The following is an 11,323-nucleotide window of genomic DNA, read 5'->3' as shown; positions in this document are numbered from 1 at the left end:
GCATTTATATACAATATAGTTTATTATTTTTTTGAGCCTCGTTTTCGCTTTCTCCGCGCGGTGGCGTTCTCGCTCATTTTCAACATAACTTGCTTTATCTGGTCACGTGACAGGTACTCGTCGTTCGCATCGTCGTCGTCGCACAAAAAGTCTTCGGGAGTTTGTATATCTTCGTCATCGGCTATGATAATGCGAGTGTTGTTCGGGCCGCAGCCTTGTACATCTGCCAGTGTGTCTTGTGGTTTGTCACCCCAGACTGCGTCTAATATATCCTCGCCAGCCTAAATTACAACGACAATTTTACGGTATTTAGGCTTAAACGTTATAAACAAACTTGCTGATTTTCCCACTAACACATTTACTAAGAAAATAACAAACAAAAAGCGAATTATGTGGGGAAAATTGGCCAAACCATTTTTTTGAATTAAAACCTCTAATTTTTAGTATGTTTTCAAACATTGTAATTTACCAAGAAAAAACGAACTAAAAGTAAACTAACAATGGTGCGATAGAAAAGGGCAGCACTCATTTTTATTTTTGATTAAAACCTTGTCAGTGAGTCTTAGATAGATATACTAATAAATATTACATTACCAACAAACCACTTTGGCTTAATTTAAATTAAACAACCACTATACTGAACCTGTTGTTCTTTTGTTCTTGCTTCCACGTTGTTTACAATATCTTGTAATTTATCTCCACATAAGATTAAAGCATTCAAAGTATCTTCAATATTGTTCAACTCTATCAAAGTTTTGCCAGCAACTGTTTTGCTTACTTCTCTGCTTATTCCCATTTTAGTCTGAACCTTTTTATCAACCTTAAAACAATAATATCGTATTTAGGTAGCAGGTTTTTTTAGCTATGAAACTTTATTAGCAATTCAATAAAGGCTGTAAATATGAAATTAACACAGATTTTAAGTGATACGAAAAATTTTTCAGCATATTTTTAACGCTTTTGTTGTATAAGAATTGTGTTATTAAAATGTAGCTATTAAAATTCATCATAAGCCCAATTGTCAATTTGTAAGTGCTATCTAGTCGGCCTTCCAACTTCAAAAGCGTTTTAAAAATACAATTTTTGGATTTATCTTCCTTTTTTTAATATTTTCGTTATTGCTAAACGTTTTTACTTACCCATTCGCTTGAAATAATCTTTCTTCGAAGATGATCGACTGCATCACTGACTTGCAAAAATACTTTCGTCATTCTCTCCAACATCTCAATCTTCGAATTCTTGTTCGTATTTATTTCGTTGATCTCCTTCTCAAATCGTTCTCGTTTTTCTATAGTGTCGAATACTATGTCTTGATGCATTTGTTTTACTTCTGTTAGAACGTCTTGCTCTTTGTCTGAGTTTTACAAACAACATTTGGAAACTGTTTTACCTAAATGGCTTTTTTTTATATGATTTAGGCTTTAAAAGGCGTCCCTTAAAACTAGGCACATTTTTGATTTGTTACACTTACCCAAGGTAGTTGTTAGATACTCTTTTCTTTTTACCAACGCGTCTACTGTCTTTTTTAGACTCTCATACCTAAAAGTAAGGCACAAATCAAAAAAAGGATGATATATATGCTTTGTTAATATCTTAACTATATTTTATTACCTTTGAATTTGTCGTTTAAAACAAGGTGCGACGGAATTCGGTTCGTTCACACACATATGATCTTGCAGTTGATCCATAGCAGTTTTGGTTTCATTGAATTTTGCCCAGAAAATTCCAGATGCTTCAGCTTTTAGTAAACGATCATTTGCCTTAAAATATGATGTTAAGTATAAATGCTTTGCTATTATATTTTTATGCCTATTTGTATCTTCTTGCTAAATACAAACTAAAATATCATTAACATTACAATTTTCTTTAAATAGAGTTCGAAATTTACCTGACCTGATGTTTTATTGCAAATGGGTAACAGAAGTTAACCATAGTATAGGCTCTAGTATAGCTAACATTGATTGTAATACTACTGACCGTTTTACTTCTTAGTTTTACCCAATCATATAGTCCACTTTTATTCGTTGCCCGTTTCTTGGTCCTTGGTTCTCTTTCAACGCCTTCTTGGTTCAGTTTTTTGAATTTCTTTCGCGTTGCAGCCAACCTTGAATCTCTCGCTCTTTTTCTTTTTAAAATAACTGACTCCAGTTGTTCCTGCAGTTAAATTTTGTATTTCAAAAGCTTAAGACAATATTACAATAATATACAGACTCTAGAGTTATTAAGTTTTACGCTAAAGTAACTTAGCACATTGTAAGTGCTTATAAAAGACGTTTACAGGTATTTAATTAGACAGTGTCACTAGGTAAGTTATTACAAAACAATAGAATCATTTTCTTATAAGTAACTAAGTTTACTCACGATTAAGGTTAAAGGCCTGTTAACACGACAAGCCTGCGTTGCGCTACGTAACTTTACGAGTTCTAGGGATTAACAAATACAAAATATCTCATAAAAGTATACCACTTACGAAATCTTGCGTAAATTTCGCTTCAGCTACAAAACTTTACGAAATCTTACGTAACTTACGCAAACTTTCGTACGTGTGAACGACTCTGTTCATATTAAATGGTTGCAAAATCTTATACTACGTTACGTTGCGTTGCGTACGCCGTGTGAACGGGCCTTTATTATAAAACTAGTTTTGTTCAAGTTGCAGATAACGGATTTCAATAAAGAGATTGCTTTTTAAATCTCTGATATAAGAACGCTACAACATGAAGTGTCGTAGCCTTTGTTAGTATTTTATAATGTCAAGTGTTGTGTTTATTGACTTTTGCTTTTTACCTTTTCGACTTTAGTTTGGTCGTACGCTCTTTTAGCACCAGCTTGAATCTTCACAAGTTGGTTGTTAACCTCGTTCTGAATACGCTTCAAGTTACGTTCAAGCTTGTTAAGACATCCAGGTAGGGTTAAACTGGCGCGACCAAGATTGTATAAAATCTACAACAAAAGTGCAAGATTTGCAAATGACTTTTGTACAATACTACTTTGCTTATTTTATCATTTTATATCTTAGTAGTTTTTGTTTCACCTTTTGATAAGTTTTTTGAACGAATCTGCACGAGCTACATTTCATTTGCATTTTGTCAAGCGAAGTGGTTAAAACACGAACTCTTTGGCTACAAAAAATACAAATATTTTTAAAAATTTTTTTATTTAATTTATAAAAACATGGTGACTGGTTATTTTCAACTCAATGACAACTTTAACCCGATAACAATTTGATTTTTTTTATTAAGATAAACGAATTCGTTATTAGGTTAGTTTGTTTAAAAATGAATTGTTATCTGACTTGACATTAAACAAAAGTATTTATTTGTTTGGTTATTTAAGACGTACTTTACTTAGTGTAGAAAAGATCGTTAATTTTTCTGATATAATATTAGGACATTATCTTATTAAACACACTGATATTAACCTAGCTTCTTCATCTTTAGTTATTGCCAATTTTTTAAGATCGCGCAAAGTTAATGCCAGTTCGTGAAGCCTTTTAAGTTTAGTATTACGTTCATGTCGGGCAGCGTTCAATTGGCTAACCTTATCAAACACATGTTCGTTCTTTTCAGTAAATGCTGTGGCAACATCATACCTAATATAAATAAAACATTTAATATTTTTAGCAACTCCTTAAAGTTTACGTAATTTTTTTAGTATTTAGAAAGCACAAACGTAAATATAGTAACCGGCAGCGTTGTGTAGTGGTCATGAACCTTTCGCTTCACTACATGAGGTTCTGGGTTCGATCCTCAGTTCTCATGCTGTAGCGCTTTTGAGTAAGAGGCTATAAACTTTCGCTGATCCAACACTTAGTCAGCAGCATACTTATCGGACAATTATAATTTATAATATTCCAAACTGCTAAAGGCAACTCGAGACTGGGTCGAAGTGACTGATGTTATTCTATGTTTAGGTTGTAAAATCAACCTTCCCACATCGAAAATAAAGATAAATATGTATACAACGTGATTTTACTTTTGCATAGCCAATTGGCTTTCCCTGCTTTTGGTAAAACCGCTTCTGATCACGTGTTCGTCCGCATTTATGCTTTGTTTTTGCTGGATTTGCTTTTCTTTGATCTGAGCTCTTACATTTCGGATCAAGGTTTCGTTGTCTTTGATTAACTGCTGCAAAAAAGCAAAGTAAGCTTCCTGGTCGCGCTGTTTTAAGGTGAGCTTGCCTTAAAATAAAATAATAAATTAATATTGGTTGTTAGTATACTGTGTATGGATCGTTTTACAATTTTGGGTTATAAAGCTCACATTTTTTTTAAACACATATAATTAATTATCTAATATGATTGTAACTTTAAACCAATAATTACTTAAAACTAAAGCAGTGTGGTTAAATTTTAATCTAAAAAATGATCTGCATTTTACGAATTTGGCTTTACTGCATGAGGTCCTGGGTTCGATTCTCGTTTTTCTTTTGCTGTAGCGTTTTTGAGTAGGGTGCTATAAACGGTATGAACTTCTGCTAAGCCAACAGTTAATATAATCAGCAGCCTAATGGTCGGGCAAATATAATCTATAATATCCCAAACTGTCAAAGGCAGCTCGAGACTATAGGTCGGAGTAACGGTTGTTACTCTATGATTGGGTCTTGAAGTTGACCTTACCACATTAAGGATAAATGAAAATAAAAACAATCGAATGCTGTATTATAAAGCTGAAAAAATTATAATATTTGTACAATAGTAACCTTTAATTTCTTCAATACGATCGTGTACAGTCCATGCGCCTGGATCCCCGGCATCACAGCCAGTTTTAGTTTTTTCTTTTACCATATTCTTAGATTTCTTAACCTTGAATTGAATTAATTCGTATATTAAAAATTTCCTGATCTTTTCAAGTTTGGAACCAAAAAAAGAATGAAATTTTTTACAAACTACAATTTAGGTCAGGTAATTTTATTTATTGCGTCATATTTAAAATAATTCTTATTGTGATGTCATAGTTTGCCAGTTTGTAGTAAAATAACACGTGACAAAATTCATTTAAAATAGAAAATGTTTTTAAATTGAAGTTGGAAAAATTATTTGAAATGTAAAAATATAACAAAACCAAGTTTAGAAGAATTAAATATATAGAGGTAAGTTTAAACTACCTTTATGAGATTGTTTTACTAAAATTGCAAACTGTTAAATTTATAGTAGTTGGCGCTATTACTGTTTTAAAAATTAATTTTGCTGTTTTCTGTTTTTAGTTATATTTTTAAACTAACTATGAAAAAACAATGATGAAATATGAACTCTGTATATCCAACTTCAAGATGCATTCGAACACCGGTAAGTTCAGCAAGTTTTTTGTTTTAAGATTGGTAGAAAAATGTTTTAAAAATTATAAGAAGGAGTTTTCTTTTTTACATTTTTTTGTTTTGCCTAAATTCGTTAAGTGTATAAACATATGAACATACTAAATGTTAGCATTTTTATACCTAAACACTTAATATTTGGACCTAAAAAAGCAAAAAATAAACTTGAAATCTCTTCTTAGTAGATTTTCAGTTAAATTATAATACCATCTGGATTTGACCTTTACTCTACATAGAAAAACGTCTAACCTAACTTAAGGTTCAAGGTTCATTTTAACTCCAATTTAGGACCCTGTTCTCATGGTTATCAAATCTATAAATTAATAACAAAAAATTTCACAGGCAATACAAAATTAACTTTTGCCCCTTTTTTCTACAGGATGGCAGCGACTTGGGAACGAGGGGGAATTGGACGAACAAGGCCGAGTTTTTGCTGTCAATGATCGGGTATGCAGTTGGGTTGGGAAACGTTTGGAGATTTCCTTATTTGGCATTCGAAAACGGTGGAGGTACTACTGTTACTTTATTGTGGATTTACATTATTATAGGTTTACCTTACTTGATTTATTGGTCTCAAAAGTAGTTCTGGCTTAATTATTCATGTTAATGACTAAAATTAATGACTAAATGCACTTAGGATCGCTATTTAAGCACAGCATTGTATTTATATTGTTTTTTGGAAGGACAATAATGATGTTTTAATCTACTTTAGATGACTATCGTTAGTAAAAATTACTTAACCTATATTTAAAGCAATACTATTCAAAATTAACTAGGTTTCTTTAAAAAAAAATTACAGTATTTACATTTTGTTAAATTTTTTATTGCCAGGTGCGTTTCTTGTACCGTATCTAATTATGCTGCTCCTGGCCGGTCTTCCTATATTCTTCTTAGAAGTGGCACTGGGACAGTTTTCGAGCCAGGGACCTCTGGGCGCTTTTAATTGTATCCCCATATTTAAAGGTAACTGTAAAAAAATTCTAATATAAAGCTTTTTTAATTAAAGCAAAACTTAAGGTGGTAGTGACGTAGACGAAAAGGCGTTAAACCGAAAAGATAACGATGATATAATAAAACACCGTACATAAACAAAAAAGCAAACATCCACACACGTTACCGTTATATAACTAACTTTTTTTCTAGGTTTAGGGATTACCATGGTTATTGTTAGCTGTTATGTTGGAATATATTACAACGTTTTGATCACCTATGCTATGTTTTATTTAATCGCATCTTTTGCTAAAGAACTACCTTGGGCTAAATGTAACAAACTATGGAATACAACTTGCGTTGAAATGACGATAGCAACTGATAGTAAGTGTTATGTTAAATGTAAACATAAAAATAAATAGTACGCAATGACAAGATATTCATTTTTTATATTTTTTTTATTCTCGATGTTAAAAAGTCGACTTCACGACCTAAACATGGAGTAACATTAGTTACCCCGACCCAGTCTTAAGTTGCCTTTGACAGTTTGGGATATTATAGATTATAATGGCCGTTAATAATAAGCTGCTGATAAGGTGTTATATGTTGGCTTATTATGTTCTGTATATATTGATCCTACGAACTGCATCAAATAGAACCCTTAGACAGATTTTATGGGTTTTAATTTAATTTTAGACTTGTCAGTTTATGCCAATACTTCTACTGGAAGAGGTTTGATTCTTTCTTACAACGATTCAAACGGGACCATTCAAAATGATTGCTACAACCGTACTAGTCCGAGTGAGGATTACTGGAAGTATAAAGTGTTGGAGTTAACAGACAGTGTTGATGACTTAGGCAAAGTAAACTAAATATTGCTAGAATTATTTTTATTAAATTTTATTTTATTGAAACATTATAATTTTTCCTTTTAGGACAAAGGTTTATATACTTTTAGCATTAAAGTGCTTTTATACATTATAGCTTATATTATATCACTGTTTTAGTTGTAGCATCATCTTCAAATGTAATTTGGCTGATATCAGTTTCAATACATGATACTATAGATGAAAATTTTATTTTTTTAAGCTCTTTTTATTTGGTTTATTCAGCTTAAATGGGAACTGGCTTTGGTGTTGATGTTATCTTGGATTATAATCTTTCTATGTCTGATGAAAGGAGTCAAGTCGTCAGGAAAGGTAAAATAAAAACTTCTCTACATTCCAAATATTTACACATATAAATACTTTCTAAATACGTTAAACATTTTTTTGCGTATTGAACAAAAAAAAATTGCCACATGAAATTAGAAACTAAAAATTCTAACTCTTAGGCTGTTTATTTTACCGCTACCTTTCCTTACCTTGTTTTGACTGCATTGTTGATACGAGGTGTAACACTGGATGGCGCTGCTGATGGAATTCGATTCTTTTTCCAACCGAAATGGGAAAAATTAAAAGAAGCCAAGGTATGGGAAGTACTAAAACTTTAAAGTTGTTTAAATTTAAGATTGTTTAGTCATATTAAAATTTAAAGTTAGATTCCCCTGCTTCTATGTCAATTCAGTCTTACGTAGGGCATTAATAAATCAGTTGTTGTGTAATGGTCAGAACAATTGGCTTCACCACATGAGGCTTTGGGTTAGATCCCACTGCTCTTATGATATACTCCTTAAGTAAGGCGCTTCAAACGGTATAAACCCCTGCTGAGCCAATATTTAATCAACACCTCAATTAACAAGCAATGTGTATCAGTAAATACCTAATATGATAAACAAGAAAGGTGTACTAAAGACTGTTAATGTGTTTTTTATATTGTTAAGAATTTGAAATTTTAGGTGTGGCGAGATGCGGCAACTCAAATATTTTATTCTCTGTCAGCTTCCTGGGGTGGCTTGATCACCCTTTCATCATATAACAAGTTTAACAACAACTGCTACCGGTAACTTATTTAAAATTACTAATAATATATTTAATATAAGCATAGAAAGTTTTTTATTTGTTGAAGTAATTACAAGGAATAAAAATAATACAATTTTACAATTTAAAATGTAGTTATAGGTTTAAATTTACAATATAATTTAATTTCGAATATACGACTCGTTAAAATTTAACTCTAAAAGCCTTCGCTATATAGCATATTTAAAACTGATGTGAATAGAAAGTATTTTTCCATATATATTACAAGCTTGGCCTTAAAGCTTTTCACATTATATTACATTTGATAGAAGACTTTTTTAAATCAGTGTTTTATACCACTCAATACATTTTTTGTAAGTAAACATTTTTGACACACAAGTCTTTTATACTCCCCCAAAAAAGGAAAATTATTTTTTTAACTAATTATTTTTTCAAGAGATTCCTTTCTCGTGGTTGCAACAAATTCATTCACGAGTATTTTCGCTGGCACCACCATCTTCGCTGTGATTGGCTACATGAGTCACGTGCTTGAAACTGACATTAGTAACGTGGCAGCAGATGGTAAATTACATGTTGTTGAAAAAATTAAATAAAATTGAAAAAAATTAAAGAAAAAATACTTTGTTAGGTACATTGTTATGTAGTTATCATCATAATTTTTTGCAGTAATAATTTTTAATTTGGAAAGGTTGGCGCCTAAAAGTAAATAGGATATTATTTGGTACTTTGTCTTGAAATATCTTTGTAAGTTTCGGATGTTTTTGATGTAATATATTTCCCAAACAGTATTTAATGCAATCTGTTTTTAGGGCTTAACAGAACCAAATACATTTACTGTTTTATTGAACTAGTTCTACTTTTAACCTTTTTTTACACATTAATTTTTTAGGGCCAGGTTTAGCGTTTGTTGTTTATCCCGAAGCATTGACAAAAATGATTTTTGCATCTCTCTGGTCAATCGTATTCTTTCTAATGCTTGTCGCATTAGGTCTAGGGACTATGGTTCGTAAATAAATATATTTCACAAAATGCATTAACAAACAAGACTCAAAAATGCAAAAATAGGGTTTAAAATTGCACAACAACTTTTAAAAATACCAGTTATACAATTATTTCACATACTTACAAAGATTTTGGCTTAGCACAAACCATTGCAGTTAAAATTTGTGTTTCAAAAAAATTTAAGTAATCTTAAAAAAAATATTTAAAACTCTTTTTATAATTTGTTATTTTATTTTTTCAGTTTGCAACTTTAGAAACTATTGTTACGTCACTGACAGACGCGTTTCCAGCATATCTACGTCACAGAAAAACCTTAGTGACCTTTGTTGTATGTTTGTGTCTCGCTTTGTTGGGTTTACCTTTGACTACACAGGTTTGTGTTAGTGGGTCGAACAAATATTTAAATTATCTTTTTTTGTAAATATTTAGTTACCGTATTTAATTTAGCTAGTTAATTAATTCACCAATTAGGAGTAATCTACAAAAGCGCCAAAATAAAAAAGAAATTCCAACTTTAGGGTCTTTAAAATGTAATTTGTGGAAACTAAACCCAGGATATCAAGTTCAAATCCCACTAATTTTATGCTGAATTTTAGGAAATAAACTTGTTAATAGCTAATTAATAACTAGTGCTAAAATCTATATTTCAAGGCAATGAATCTTATTATTTTGATTGTCTTAAATTACTAAGTCTGACATTTTTTTTAAAACCTTTTATAATATTTCTAGGGTGGGTTCTACTTGTTGCATATCCTTGATACTTTCGCAGCACCTTACTCTTTAATGATCTGTGCCATTATAGAAACTTTATCTATTTCATACATGTATGGTGCGTATTTAAGTTAATACATTTGTTAAGTTGGCAATATTTTTACAACTATCGGTGTGATTTTATATGATCATAATGATACTTACACCTGCAGAGTTAAAACAAAGTATCATTGAAAATAACTAGTCTAGTTAATCAGGTTTACAATATGTTAAAGGAAATGAAGTTAAAATACATGGGTTTGAAACACAATATTAGACTGTTAAGTCGGCTAAACGCCTTTTACAAACTTGCAAATAATTAGGATAATGGTCACAAATTTTAACTTAATTTTTAGGTTTAAATCGTTTCTGTAAAGACATTGAAATGATGACGTCAGTTTCGCCCAACTGGTACTGGAGGATCACGTGGTCTGTAATATCTCCTGGCGTATTGAGTGTAAGTGTACAAAACATTTTAACTTATAGTTTAACATAAAAAATTATTTTCAGAAGCTTACTTTCATTATTTTTGCATACTTACTTGGTTCTCTTGGTTGATAATTTACCTGCAGCCTGGTGTATGTTAAGGACAGTAAGCTTCGCAACATGAAGCCATGGGTTTGGTCCCTATTTATTTAATGTTGTAGAGCTTTTGAGCATGGCACAACAAATGGTACGAAGCTCAATTTTATCCAAAACAGCTAATGTCAACTCAAGATTGGGTTGGGGCAACAAATGGGCCTATGTCTAAGCCTTGTTATATATTAAATTACTTGACCACGGTTAAACTATTATTTTCCTTTTAGTTTATATTCGTGTACAGTTTGATAAGTCACCAACCTCTGCACTTAGATGATTATAAATTTCCTATTTGGGCCAACGTCATCGGCTGGTTAATATTCATCTCCAGCGCCATTTTTATACCTCTCGTTGCAGTACATCAAGTTTGGAAAAGAAAAGGAAATTTACTTCAGGTGAATTTACATAAAACTATTGCATGAAAAAAGCTTATTGGTAATTCTTAAAATATTAGGATATTTTTTTCAAGGTAGCTGGTGGAGTTAAAAATAGGTAAAAGTAGCCTATATACAGGTATTAATAAAAGTTGACGCTATTATATATCAATAGATGGCATTTATTAACAAAAAGGCTATGTATAAAGAAAGGTTAAATTAATATTAATAACCATATATTCTTTGTATTAAAATTTTAAACATAATTTGTGTAAAACTTTTGCTTCAATGCAGCGTATTAAGAAGTCTTGCCAGCCAGAATCAGATTGGGGACCTTACTTAGATGCTGACCGCAAAGGAATATACTCAAAGAAATCATCAAGTTCAATTAATAAAAACATTGCGTGGTCATAGTTTTGGCAGTTATCAAATATGATATATATTTATTATGAGTAT

General features: G+C 31.2%; 2 protein-coding genes across 2 annotated transcripts; one reads left to right on the top strand and one right to left on the bottom strand.

Moving 5' to 3' along the window:
• Positions 1-23: 23 nt before the first annotated feature.
• LOC145742598 (outer dynein arm-docking complex subunit 3-like) lies at positions 24-4,996 on the bottom strand. The gene is made up of 12 exons (XM_082560374.1): positions 4,988-4,996; positions 4,702-4,804; positions 3,976-4,180; positions 3,422-3,592; positions 3,035-3,122; positions 2,788-2,943; positions 1,999-2,154; positions 1,612-1,760; positions 1,472-1,539; positions 1,140-1,354; positions 644-820; positions 24-281 (listed from the first exon to the last, which is right to left on the bottom strand). The coding sequence occupies exons 1-12, from the start codon at positions 4,994-4,996 to the stop codon at positions 24-26; spliced, it is 1,755 nt and encodes a 584-aa protein (XP_082416500.1).
• A 184-nt stretch (positions 4,997-5,180) lies between these two features.
• On the top strand, positions 5,181-11,281 carry LOC145742596 (sodium- and chloride-dependent glycine transporter 2-like). The gene is made up of 15 exons (XM_082560373.1): positions 5,181-5,287; positions 5,693-5,822; positions 6,145-6,276; positions 6,457-6,627; positions 6,949-7,106; positions 7,356-7,442; positions 7,577-7,711; positions 8,081-8,184; positions 8,599-8,723; positions 9,052-9,164; positions 9,406-9,537; positions 9,894-9,993; positions 10,271-10,371; positions 10,721-10,888; positions 11,162-11,281. Exons 1-15 carry the CDS (start codon positions 5,246-5,248, stop codon positions 11,279-11,281), a joined length of 1,818 nt encoding a protein of 605 aa, XP_082416499.1. The 5' UTR covers positions 5,181-5,245.
• The last annotated feature ends 42 nt before the right edge of the window (positions 11,282-11,323 follow it).

The sequence above is a fragment of the Corella eumyota genome, chromosome 2, assembly GCF_963082875.1.
Source record: "Corella eumyota chromosome 2, kaCorEumy4.1, whole genome shotgun sequence".
In the NCBI taxonomy this organism is placed as follows: Eukaryota; Metazoa; Chordata; class Ascidiacea; order Phlebobranchia; family Corellidae; genus Corella; species Corella eumyota.
This window is presented reverse-complemented; position numbering and strand designations above follow the sequence as displayed.

Excerpts from the sequence above, each read along its gene's own strand:
- LOC145742598 (XM_082560374.1), bottom strand. Across the intron at positions 2,944-3,034 it reads TTCAAAAAACTTATCAAAAG|ATTTTATACAATCTTGGTCG; the intron begins GTGAAACAAAAA and ends CTTTTGTTGTAG. Across the intron at positions 1,761-1,998 it reads AAAGTGGACTATATGATTGG|GCAAATGATCGTTTACTAAA; the intron begins GTAAAACTAAGA and ends TCATATTTTAAG.
- LOC145742596 (XM_082560373.1), top strand. The coding sequence starts at position 5,246 with ATGAACTCTGTATATCCAACTTCAAGATGCATTCGAACACCG. Across the intron at positions 9,165-9,405 it reads CATTAGGTCTAGGGACTATG|TTTGCAACTTTAGAAACTAT; the intron begins GTTCGTAAATAA and ends TTATTTTTTCAG. Across the intron at positions 10,889-11,161 it reads GAAAAGGAAATTTACTTCAG|CGTATTAAGAAGTCTTGCCA; the intron begins GTGAATTTACAT and ends GCTTCAATGCAG.